The sequence below is a fragment of the Sander vitreus genome, chromosome 12 (assembly GCF_031162955.1).
Source record: "Sander vitreus isolate 19-12246 chromosome 12, sanVit1, whole genome shotgun sequence".
Taxonomy (NCBI): domain Eukaryota; kingdom Metazoa; phylum Chordata; class Actinopteri; order Perciformes; family Percidae; genus Sander; species Sander vitreus.
In genome coordinates, this window is record NC_135866.1 from 19,332,717 (window position 1) to 19,346,631 (window position 13,915).

Consider the following 13,915-nt stretch of genomic DNA (forward strand, 5'->3'; position numbering starts at 1 on the left):
CCTCCCTGATGACAGACAGGTGAGGGAGACAGATGTCCTGGCAGGTGTTGTACTAGAAGAATAACTAATACTACATGCGCCTGTGGCAACTTACATGCATGATATTCCCTTCTATTGTGTTTTTGCTTCTTTACATGACAACTCTATACAGTAGTTAACACAACAATTTCTGGTAAAAGGTTACATGAACATAAGCTGTCACCTTCTGTTCACATCCAGGGCCTCCTAGACAAAAAAAAGCTTGAATGCTTCAATGAGATCTTATAATAATAATTATAGTGGATGATCTGCACAGCATTTAAGAGGTTGTTCTGCCTGCTTCAAACATTGTTTTGTGGATTGGCTCTTTTATTTTGAATACATAACATTTTTTTTGTGGCAAATAAACATATAGCCTGGTTCAAATATGTGTTAAATGCTATGAGTTATTTTAAATTATGCAACAGCCTTTTAATTATTAGCATACAAGGGTTGCTTTCTTTCTGTTGATTTAATTTCGAAACTTGTGCCACCTGTTCTGCCAGGAAACATCTGTTTGGGGGAAACCCGAACTCCCTAAATGCATTCATGTTTGCATTCTCAACTCTAAATGCAAACATTAGTGAATGACTGTGTACCAAAAGGAATTATGACAACTCCAAGATATCGGCTGTGAAGGGTTTCCTTTCAGCTTTACAGTTGGCAACACCAGAATCCAAAAGGTTACTGGAAGGTGTTAACGGCTAGAATCAGAGGGTCTGCAACCATTTTAATGACAACACAGCAGAGTATCACATTTTGTTTAAATGTCAAGCAAAATAATTTGTATTATTAGTATAGTAATTTGTATTATGTATTATTTAAACCATTTATCTGTTTGTCCGCAACCCAGCCCTGGATAAGCAGTGGAAAATAAATGAATGGATGAAAGGACAGTCAGATAAACCAAACAGAAAGCAGGTGCCATCTTCAAGATTTTTTCCAGTAATTTCTTCCTTTTTTCACATCATTCTAGCTGAGCGCTATTGTTCTGTGCCATATTAAATATGTTGTTTGTACTCCATACCATGTTAACATCTTAAGATAATAAAAGTAGTACCATGGTGGAATTGCCTTCCAGTGGGAGAATGGGGTTATAAACTGTATATTACTTTTAAATACACACTGAATTAACTTTTATGTGAAATGTAAAGTCTTATAATCCAGAAAAATTGACATTATTTGTGTGGCTACAAACATCTTAAAAATGTTTAAGCTGCCTTACTTTCACTTGAAGTTTAATTTGTTATGTCTTGTTGGTGTTGAAGTGTCTATTATATATTTTTGCAATACTGCATTATCTTAATTAGGTGCACAGGGCATTTTGGCTACAGGTACACTTCCTGTTTTAGACTAATAAGACAGAAATGTTTTCATATTTAAAAAAAGACCTTGTAACTGCCATGTGTTGATCCACGTTTGAAGTCAACAGCTATCAGATACATGAACACTGAGCTTTACTAGAAGACTTCTCTCTTTAACTATTGATGAGAGTGTAAGTGGTCCACTTTCTCTGCTCACTCCTCTCCCTCTCTTCCTCCTTTACTTCCTGATTGTTATTTCAGCTGAAGACGAGCAGAGACGGCTCTTGGACTGGATGTTGCTCCCTCCACCAATATGGGTTTATGTATTATTAAACACTGCATGTGGTCTCCTACAGAAACCCATATTATGTGTAGTGTTTCGTGGCGAGGGGAGTGCATAAAGGCGCGGCTAAAGTTGCCAACCGCAATCCCACATTCATCACCCTTACGGAGAACAGTCACCTCATTCTCAAAAACCTCAGCCTCAGAGGTCCACTGTGATTTATATTTAGAGGATGAGTGGCCGCTCACCAAAAAACCAAAATACCAAAGAGCTTAAATACTAACCTTCACAACGTCTTAATTTAAACAATAACACTTGTCAAATGCACGCACATCATGGTATTATGAAATGAAACCCATCTAAGGAATCAGTGGAGCATTAGGAGCAACTTTTATATCCCCCTTCGATAATTGCAGTGGTTAACCATTATCAAAAACAGCCCTCATCTCAATTTTCTTCTCTTTTATTTCTCTGAAAGATATTTTACAGGCTTATAGGGGTTTCTTTTCTCAACATCACAGCTTGTGTGTTTAGTTTGTATCTATATGGACCTTATCTGTGCAAATAAACCAAACCTAAGCCTAAAATGTAATTTTTTAATCGAGTGTATGTAAGATCTGGTTTCTGATGGATCACGTCTTATCATTTTTATTATTACAGATGGACTCATGCCTGCACTAACCGATATTACCTTTCATAGCCTAAACTATGTGCCAAATCCATCCTCATCTCAAGGAAATTCAAGTCCTCTGGAGAAGGGCTGGTTTACATTACAGAGAACAATATTGCAATTTAAACAAGACTTTCAGGAAACACTCAAGACTCTTCAGGCGATGGACAAAGTATCAAAGAGAGTTACACTATAGTTCTTACCTTGCATTGTTGTGCTTGTGGGCTCTGCGAAGAGTGGAATAAGCAGGAGATAGATGAGGTAGACAAAGGACAGGACATTGTACCTGAACAGGCAAGCTGCAGAAACAAAGACACAAATGCATATTGAACAGCAAATCCACCTTTTGATAATAATAATAAACAACAAACAGTCTTTATTGCTTTGTGTGCATTACATAAAGTTTAACTATAAATAAAGTGCAGAAGCTGGCAGTGGTAAAGGAGTCGTCATTGAGATCAACTAAACACAGATTTAAGAGAAACATGTGGTGAAACTCATTAAAATGTTCCTGGTGTAGAAAAGCTGCTTGTAGTCATAAAAAGCCAGAACATTCCTCGAACCAAACTTCACACTCACAAGCCTCGTTATCTGTTCATCTGGCCTGCATCACAAAAAGAGCCTAAGCTTAATTCAGTCATTCAGGGAATTGTTTGTTTTGAAGTGTGAAATGTCACAACCAGTATCTGAAAATTATTCAGTGTTTGGTTATAGTCTTTTTATTGAGGACTAAAATTAGATTTAATAGCTTATGTTGATTGATTTTTTTGTGATATTTTCACTGTAATTTTTGCATTTCCTACATTCCCTTAATTTGTTGTATGTATTATTATTTCAGTGATGAATCCTAAGGACATAAAGGCAATCAGCCAAATGAAAGACCAATTTGCATAGTAAAATACACTGAGACTGTCACTACACATGATGAATGATGGATTATGTAACTCCACAAACTCACCTTTTCCCAAACACTCCCCGTACTCACACACTCACATATACACCCCTTCGAGACACATCAAGGAAGTCTTTTGAGCTCATGATGAAAGTTAAAATGGTTAAGTGCAAACATGACTTCCAAAAAACATTAATTGATGTATTGATCCGTAACGCACTTCATTTCCCAGAGTCAGACTGACCACCATCTGCCCTGATTGGGGGCTTTTACCAGTTAAACGGCTCAAATAACCTGCTGACTGAACATCAATTAACACGTATGAACTACACTGTAGCAAACACTTATCCATTTCACCCCCGAAGCCTATGCATGAAGCACATTTTAAGTTTGGATACTGTGGTATTTTTTTTACAGCTGTAGCATCAGCTCAAATAATGTCACATAACATTTACAACCCATAGTTTTTCAGGTTTTCCTTAAGAATGCAAAATATGCAATAAGCCGCCTTACATTTCTTTGAAACTTTTTAGGTCAGGAGGCAGTGAGGGAAAGGAGGGACGTACACAGTAACCTTGTACAAAATGTGGACACAGTCTGACCTCCCAAATTTATCTTAGCAGTTATATAAACAAGCACAAAGTTTACAACCAGGTCGGCTCAGTGAATTACTGTCCAAGTCGCAGAGATCAACCCGTCTGGGCAGCTACTGGTCTTGAACTATTGAAAAATTACACTTAACTGCTAAAAATTTTGCTTTTATTTATCTTTGCACACTCAATGGACCTATTCATTGACATTTAATTTGGCACTGACTTTTCCCTTGCTTGAGCCCTACAGTAAGTATACTTCCAGGTTTTCTCTGTGCTCAGATACAGCCTAATGAAAACCAACTAAAGTTAATAAATGTTATGGGGGGGGCTATCATCTTTAAGAAAACCACAAACATCTGTAGATTATGTTATTAAGTTTTAAGTATGCACAAATACTTGATATTCCAGACACAACAAAAAAGCACTTTATCATTATTATTATTATCTTTTTTTTTTGTTTCCTTTTCAAACAAACACAAGTAGTAGGTGAGGTACTTTTTCAGCCTAAGCCTCTAGGGTGAATGACTCAATCTTACATTTTTGGTCTCACACTCTGCACCATTTCTATCCACACCCACTTCATTTTAACTTTGTTAAATGTAGCATTAAATAGGCTCTAAAGCTGCCCATGTTGGTAGTCCGTAGCCTGCTGCCCCCATTATTCATTTGCTCAGAGTTACAAATCTAAAGAAGTCTTTTTGTATTGTATGCAGATAATCTATCTGTACTGTACTGTAACTGTACATCCATTGATAGCCTGCAGACACTTGACCGCAGTCTTCCTGACCATTTGCCCTCGGTGTATGACTCACCATCTAAGGATTTTTACACAGCAGGGAATGAAAATAAGATGCTGTTGTTTTCAGACATCAGATTACTGCAAAAAAACTACCCATTCACATCTGAGTCAGGCTTTTGTCTCTTCCAGTAAAAGCTGTTAATACAGCCACACAAAGCCTAAACACAAGAGAAGCAAGACAGCCTCAAAAGTAAAATCAAAGCCAAATGACTTCAGAATTTTAGCCCAAAAACATAAATGTCATGATAGAAGATTAGGTGGTGCGGTGCCTAACCAGTCCGAGCCCACCAAAGGGTTATTATAATTATTACAACCTCTTTGACTGGGCAATAACAGAGGAATTTAAACACCTGAACATAATAAAGAGCATACTACATCAAGTAGATACCACCACTGTGCAGTGTTTTCATCAGAAACTAAGTTGTTGATGGAAGTCACATCCACAATCCAAATACTGGTTTTAACAAACAAAACTGCTTACCCTCTCAGATGACGAGCAGCTGATTTCAATCAAGGATCTATCGATATATCGATTATTTTCTTGACTAGTGATTTGGTCTATAAAATCAACAAATTGTGATTCTGTGTTCCTAGAGTTCAAGTTGATGTCTTCATTGGCCCAATTTCGTCCGTTCAACAGTCACGAAACCCAAACTTACTCCGTTTACTATGATAGAAGTGAGAAAACTTGAAAATATTCACATTTGATGAGCTGTAAATTGTGATTTCTGTGCATAGAAAAACATAAGCTAAGCTCCACACGGAGCCGCTGCAAACCGGTGTACGTTGAAAACTTTGGTTGTGCAAGAGAAAACTCAGATTCGACAGATAGTCTAGCTAGCCGTCTCAATTTACCATGCAGAGATCTGAGGAGCAGTTAACCATAGTCCACCATGGTCCGTCGACCAGACTTCTAACACAAAGAAAGCAGAAGGAAACGGACATCGGTGAATAGACAGGCATCCGGCGGAATTTCCTGCGGCACTGGAGCAATCCCAGAAGTGGAACGTTGTGGCTATAGACTAAGGTTAGCCCTAACCCCTGACCCCAGTAGATGGCTCGCGCACTAAGAGCATGCACGCAGACGTTTATGGTCAACGCATTGTTCGTTGCAGTATTCTCAGAAACACCAGGGGGCGTGCGAACAAAATAATCTGTGAATAAGCAAGAAGTAGTAGAAAAGAAGAAAACAGCGGACGACGTACCGCCAAACATTACATTTATCTACTCTAAGTATTAACCCAACTGTCGTTTATCTCCAAATCTAAATTAATGTCTACCTCCAACATTGTTAAGAATACTCTTTCTATGAGGGCCGTTTTTTAGCTTTGACAAAACAATCTGTCATGTTTTTCCACACTCTTCAGCAAAATGCTTCTTGTCTTCCTAGTGTGGTGTCTCTCTCTGACCACATTTTTAAGGCTGTTTGACTCCCTGTGGTCTGTACATGAAGAATCATACAGATGTTTGCACAGGCACAGTCTTCCCAGCCGACCATGTTGAACTGAAAGTGCAGCATGCGCCAAGTAATTTTCTGTCACTTGACTAATCAATAAAAAAAAAGTATTCTTTGCAGCATTAAGTTTGTTTAGTTAACATCACTGGTTAGCCTACTACTAACATTAACTAACACTAAAAGCTAGCTAATAGCTAACATTACAGTAATAGTAGCATAACAGAAGCACAAGTAGACAATTTAAAGTCAACTGAAATTTGTTAACATTAACTTAGCTAGCATTAGCTGGTAACGTTATACTGTAACGTTAAACTAACGTTACTTGTCATACCAGAACCTACAGTCTATGACCAGAAAAAGTTAGGTCGTTTGGGCAATAATAATTCAAGTGTATTGAATTGAGCCACTGGGTGTTTTATTGTTTGTTTGTAATTCAACTTTTTTGTTTGTAAGAGGGAGATTTCAATAACTAGCTAGCTACATTTACATCAGTAGCTTTGATACTTTGATTGATCCATTAGCCTGCTAGCTTGCTGCCTAGCCAGCAGCCTAGCCTGCTAGCCTGCCAAACAGTAAAAAGAAAAAAAAAAAAGAAAAAAAAATGGTTAGTTGACTCTAATAAAGTTACAGGTGTTATTTTTAGTGTTTTAGAGTTTAGGCGACCAACCTCTAAGTTCTTCTTATCAAACATTTACTCACAACCATGAATTATCCCACAGCTTTCTTCATGTATCTCTCTTCTTCTACTCTGAATCTGTTGGGTTTCTTTTTTTTACGTCTTTTACCGTTTTTCTTTGTTATTTTCTTGTGTGCACAGCTGCTCCTGATTGGTTTACAGACTGAACTAACATGGTGAGATTAAATGACTTATCAACAGTTTTCACCACTGACACAATATATTATTTGCCTCTGTGTTTAGCACTGTATTTGTCTGAGTTTTCATGTTATTAGTTGCACATTTGACAGCTTTTTTTCTAATTATGTTTAAGCAAATGTTAAGCAATGGTAAAAATATAGTGAAAGTCAAAAAGCTTGTTTTTCTCTACATGACCTTTGATTTGAACTAAACTAACTACACCTGAACTCAATTTCTACTACATTTTCAGAGGTAACTGTTCCGTTTCTGCTTGCTTTACACACTTTTAACAGTTCTGTTGCTATGTTTTTGGATATTAAAATAGTTTCTTATCACAAGAGACAAGTAAAATTTTATTTGGTTAAAAGTGTATTTTTAGACAACAACTTCTCCTCTGGAGCATCAAACTGTCTGCCTCAAGATTTGTGATGAAACAACACTGCATCTATAGCACAATGTTTATTGCCTACATATTTATTTTGTCTTATTAAGTCCAAATAAAAACCTAAAGCATCATGATTCCAGTGATGCTCCCAGCATCTGCATGTCACCTCCCACCTCTGTTTGCCTCAGTGTTCAGTGCTTTACTCTGCCACAACCTGCCCGCCTCAACACATCTGACCTGCAGCGCATCTGTACATTCACACCACAAGTGCATGCTTATAATCATGTTCACACTCCAAACTTTGCCAGTTAACACATACACAGTGACCTGTTTGATCAGCTAAACTGTAGCTGTGTGCAAATGTGTGTGTGTGTGTGTGTGTGTGTGTGTGTGTGTGTGGTGGTAAAGGAGACTGTGTACACATGGGCCCAGCAGTTCTGTACTTTTCAATAGAGGTGCTGTCAGATGGCCAACAGGAAACACAGACTACCGTATGACGTATAACGTCAGCAGACAAGTCTTTCACTAGGACATGAGAAAAGAGACGGTGTGCATATACATATATTACACTACAGTACATATACAGTAAGTATAATGTAGGTGTCAGATAACATCTGCTGTACTGCACAGTTTCCTCTGTTTTCTCAGCAATGAGAGGGCAAAAAAAATACACTTTTTTAAATCACATTTGGTCCCAAAAACACATGACATGAAAGCCTAAAATATGGACCAAAACAAGAGAAAGAAAATAAATTAAACCTTAAATTATCTTCAAGCCACAATAGCTGGTGGTTGATGGTTATTGATTTACACCAGATCCATTCAGTTTTAATTAAGATGAGATCTTTGACTGTCAAACAGAAACAATGAAGGAAAAGAAGCTGATGACGGTGGCAGTAATACCTTCTCTCATCCCCCTAACGCCGTCTGTTCCTGTATACATCCCCTTCTTTCCACTTTACATTTCCTTCATCCTGTCAGTTACTGTGTAGAGTTGCAGTGAATGACAAGTGCTCATTTGCACTTTGAAAAAACATAAAATATTAAAGGTATGTTTACGATAAAAGGGAAAGGCAATTCTTCCCTCCCTCACAACCACATTATTAATTCATACTGTTAAAACGACTTTCCACGAATTAATGGAGACAATGCATGGCCTCACAATTGCTTTTGAAAATAAAGGGGCCGTCGGGCTGTCAAGTGATGCATTATGGTGGTACTGAGTGGGTCTTATCTATAGAAAGCATGCTGTTAGCTTTAAAAGTACCTCAGCCACATAAGTCTTATACAGACACCACAGTGAAACCTCAGTAGCAGTTAGACACTAATCATTTTCACTTGTGGCCTACCACAGAAATACAGCTTAAAACACAAAGTAAACTGCATTTAATGAAGTCTGCATAAGGATCATGCCTCGAGCTTCCTCTCCACAAACTCTAGTGTGTGCCTTCTTCTTCTGTGAAACTAGACTATTCCAGTCTGTTAAAAGCTGCTAAAAGTCAATCCTTAATTTAAATAAACTGCCGAGTTTGACTGTGAGTAATCTTTTAAATCTGCTTAGCAAAAAAGTAGATCAAACATTCACAAACACAGCAAATATAACGTCATCTGTGTAGAGTGCTTTTCAAAGTTACAAATGCTGTAAACAAACCAAGAAGCACTGCTGACTAAAACTCAGAGAATTGTTAAACAACACAAGACATGTAGCTCTAACACTGCCAAGGCAATGCAAATGTTAATTAACAGTATTAACACTACTGGCATGTATGTCCAGTCAGCAGCTAAAAATTCAATAACAAGACTGATGATTCATTAATAGGCAATAAGATAAACTCAGAAACCACATAAATTAATTTCTAATGTTGTAAAAAATATACATAACACAGTTGAACTGCAATTTGATTCGCCGTTTGAGCCACATAGGCGACCTACAACAACAGTAAGGGGTATTTTCTGTTTTCATTCCGAGTAAAATAAACTAAAACAGTAGATACAGAAACAGTTGATAATTTTAGCATTTCAAACTTGAAAAATTTAAAAAGATGCACTTTATATTTCTGTTTTTATAGTCATACATTTCTAAACATACAAACTGAGACATAAACACTGTGCACTGAGTGTAGAGACTCAAAAAGGTTGCTTCTGCGGTGACTGGATGCTCGGTTGTCGGCTGTGTTTCCTTTACTAAATCCAATAAAAGGTGACAGCCAGGTGAAGAACAGTGCTGGTACACCACTGCTCTGGTTTGTAATTTATATATAATAGCTGGTGTGTGACTCTGTGCAGTCTATTGCTTTAGTTTGGACTTGGTTTAAGAGCACACAGACCTCAGCAGTGATGAGAAATGAACTGTGACCTCCAACATCATAAGGTCAATCACAAATCATCATAAACAGCTATTACATCTTCACACAATCATTCATTTGATTTCTGCTCTTAAAATTCTGCATATTAAAATAGGCTACTTCCTGTTTGTACTAGTGTACCTAAGATTTTTAATTCATGTCACAGATTTTCATGAGTGTAAAAAAGTAGAACATTTTCCCAATAAGTGTCACAACCATAGCCTATAAGCTACAGCCTTCCTTAAACGTTACATTTAGTATGTAATGTAATTGTATTTAAACAGGGACAATGCACAATTAAACATTAACCTTGTATAAGAACAAGGAGAGATACATTGTACCAGGCTGAATGAACTGATTTGTAGAATAATATCAGATAAATTCAGATAAAGTATTAGATCAACTATAAATTGACCAATCACCCAACCCCACCTGGCGCACACACAGCACTGTAGGTCAATTAAGATGCGTAAAAATTGAAATAACTCACCAGCTGCAAGACACACTGGAAGCAGTAACCTGAAGACCAGTCCGCACACCACCTCAGAGGCCATGGCTCCGGCTAGCCTGTGTTGAATCCAGGTAAAAGTAGCCGAGGATTGTCACTTTAAGGTTTCTCTTGCATCCCAAACTCCTGCGCTCTGTCAAATCCCAACTGACATCAAACTGATGCGCTCTTCCAAACGGCCACATCAGCTCTCCCTGATGACACCTGGACTCCGGTGGTTATTCCACAGTGAAAGATTGCGCATTTACCCAACTTCACCACAGCAGGCATGTCACCCGTAACTAATGTCACCGTGATAGTTTAGCTGCTCAGATGCATTAAAGGCATGTTTACGCTGCACAAACTGAGCAGCGGACTCAGGTGCGCAAACAGCGGCGCTGCCACAGCACGTAGAAATGCCGGAGAAAGGAGCCAACAAGTCCAATTAACCCTCTTTTTCTCTTTTACTTTTTACAACAAAACCACATTAACGACAAACGTTCACACTATTTAAAAGTCTAATAACACTTCTTTACTGTGAAGAGTGACAGGAACACTCAGAATAACCGGATAATATACCTATGTCTTTTCTGTCCCCTTGCTGAAATTGGACTTTCTGACTTCTGGTGTGGACTGTATTCGCCAACAGGAGACTACAGGACGAGCCTGTGATTGACACCTGACTCAGCCAATCAGAAGTCTTCGTCTGGTAGATCTCAGCCCACTGTGATAATTGGAAGCAAGAGGTGGGACGCGGAGATGGAGGCAAATACCACAAGTATTAAAAGATAACGTGTCTCAAATCCACAGCTTCTTTTGTTTTACAAAAATGTTCTCATAGCTTAGTATTTAATTCAAGTCTATAAACACTGAATACGCACGACCACTTCCAGAAAGGTTTTATAAATGTCTTGAGAGTTTCACTGATTATAGCATCCCTCCAGGTCTTCTGTCAAGTTGTTCATAAGTGAGAAACAGCGACGCCTACTGGTTTGAAACCAGTCAGCACAAATCAGCACAAATCAGCACATCCACTTCAATCTAATCCTTGTTACCACAAAACAGGCCTGTCAGATTTCTCCTTGCAGGCAGGAAAAAAGATGTCAACCAAAGATGTTTAAAGTTCTTGAAATAATCAAGAACATTGTAGCAAAAACATTTTCTCTGATTATATTTAATCCAGTTGTATGCTGAGAAAAACAGACATGTATCATGACTGAAACCTCAACCCCAAAAAGTGCTTAGATCTGTTTGTGTATTTCCAAATGCTGGGGACATGTAAGTTGATTTGCATCATTGTGGTGTTAGTTGTCAGTGGAATAACAAGCAGAGGTTTAATTCCTGTGGCAGCTGCTAAACTGTCTTTGCACAAAACACTGAAACTGAATCTCTTGCAGCTGCATGACTCCTGCTCTGCACCTGAGTCTGACCTCCAAACTTACTTTTCAAGACAAGGATTAAGCTGATAATGTCATTACATTACATCACTTTCTTTTCTAGGAGGAGAAGAGTGACACCACTCTCATGTTTGTGCATTAAGTATGGAGCTAGGTCCAGGAGGTGATTAGCCTAGCTTAGCATAAAGACTGGAAGCAGGTGGAATCAGCTAGCCTGGCTCTCTCCAAAATTCATAAATACGCCTACCAAAGCTGACATGTCTTAACAATTATTGATTGATTATATGCATGGTGCCGAAAGTATGAATTCTAATGACTTTGGTGATGCCCTGATGTTTTTTCTTGAGCCACCAGAAGACCAAACCTTTCACTTATCCAGTGAAATATCCCTACATTTACTTGAGAGATGTTCATGGTCCCCAAAGGATGACTCATAATGACTTTGGTAATCCCCTGAATTTTCTTGAGTCATTAATGAGTCAAATATATTTTTTCAAAGTTCATGGTGAAATGCCATCAAGAAAGATGCCTGAAGCAGCTCCACTGTATACTGAGAACCTGTGTTGACTCACATACGATTTACTTGAGCTCAATTTAAAAGTAATGGAAAGAAGTATGTGCCAACATACACAGACATTTTCCAGAGTCCGAATATCATTTTTTTCTCATGGCTAAAGTCAGTTTTCATTAAAACTCTTCATTAGCATAACAACATATATATTTTATGCTTATTCCTGTTTATTGGAACACAAATAAATCTTCCCACTTACAAAATGATCTCAATTTAAGACAAGATAAATCATGTCTTTGATAGTGCCGATTGCTGTAAAGAGTATAAAAGGAGTAACCACTAAAATTAAATTGAAAATAATGTAGGAGGGGGATATATAAATATTGAAAATACTGTAACTGATTTTCCCCTTATTTCCCAGATATCAAAAACACATAAAACTCCACTTAAGGTTATTTATCACAGCTAATAAAAGTAACTGCATTCAACAGCAAACCAAAATGGCTGACCTCATGTTTACTTGTTGTGTATACTATAAAGAGGAGCAGCCAAGTTTTAACTGGAGCATTAACATATGATTCAAACCAATCAATCATGCATGCTTTGATTTGTTTAATGACAATATTGACAAGGAAATGATCTACCCTGTTTCCTCTGTATCCTCCAAAGTGCATTAGGAAAGTAAGGTATGAGGGGAGTCATCAGGCCCAAGCAAAATGACCCTCCTCTACCTCCATGTAGAAAAGACAGGGCACTTAAAGAAGCATTTCTGCTTCTTGGGATGTAATGAATCACCATTTGGCCTAATCACCAAAAATGGATTCAGTTTATGAAAAATAAACAACTAAATGCATCTTAGGGAAAAGCTGACTTTGAGGGATCATCAACATGGTTGCTGCCAACCTCTCTGCCCTGAAGCCTAACTTTTTCCTGGAAATCCAGACCGCCTAGATGCTCTGCTGCAGCGGTCATATGGGAGCAGTCAGCGAGTCACCCATGAGGCCCTGAACTGCAGCCAGCCATGATCAATAACCAATCTCAAAACATGGCAGCCCTTGATTTGTTTCTGTTGTTAGAAGTCCGGACCTGCTGATCTAATCCCTCAGATGGATGGGAATCATGAATAACACTTGTCTTTGATCCATTATTCATTTGATTCTTGAGAGGGAGTTATTGATAAATCGGCCAAACGGACACAACGGTTTTACACAGTACACAGTGAAAGTTTAGGTCACCTCAAAGAACTACTCCCACCTCAAACCTCATGTAACCTCCACTCCGGAAACAAAGTCTCTCATCTGCAAATCAGATCTTATCACCCAACATCAGTATTCTACCTCACTAATTCTTTTGTGGCACGATGGGAGCAAATTCTTGCAGCCATGAGGTTCCAAAATTCAGTGGAAAGCCTGAAACCAGAAGAGTGGGTGATGTTCACAATCACATGGGTTTAATGTCTGGATGTCTAAGTACTGTTGGGCATATAGTGCACATCTTTGGATGAATGTGTATGGTGGAGATGATGCAGACCTCATAAAAATAGAGGCATTATTTGCCCGAACAGGGCAGGAATAATTTCTTAGATTTGTAAAATACTATAGAAAAGATATTATACAGAACATACTGTATGTCCTACACTTCCCTTTCAAAATAAAATTAAGAAAACTGAAGTATAAATGAGATTAACATCCAGATTGCTTCATTATTGATCCGTGAGTGAAATCTAAACTGTGTGTGTGTTCAATATTTACATGGATGCACTTTCCATGCACTCTAAAGGTGCCTCTGCTTAAGTGGGCTTTTTAGTGTCTTTCTCTGGTGGCTGTGGGCAGATCGTCTCTTTTGGAATTTAGACAGATATTCTGAATATCACTGTATGAAAACCTTGTAACTCCAGTTTGGGTGACGTTCATGTTTTA

General features: G+C 38.1%; 1 protein-coding gene across 2 annotated transcripts in view; it reads right to left on the bottom strand.

Annotated features, from left to right (window-relative positions):
- Positions 1 to 10,699, bottom strand: part of piezo2b (piezo-type mechanosensitive ion channel component 2b) — an 85,185-nt gene extending 74,486 nt beyond the window's left edge. For both annotated transcript variants that reach the window (XM_078264367.1, XM_078264366.1), the window contains exons 1-2: positions 10,092 to 10,699; positions 2,479 to 2,574 (exon numbers count right to left, since the gene is read on the bottom strand). In XM_078264367.1, the coding sequence (XP_078120493.1) occupies positions 2,479 to 2,574; positions 10,092 to 10,155 (160 nt within the window). In that variant the 5' untranslated portion in view covers positions 10,156 to 10,699. The remainder of the gene's footprint in view (positions 1 to 2,478; positions 2,575 to 10,091) is intronic.
- Positions 10,700 to 13,915: the final 3,216 nt, after the last annotated feature.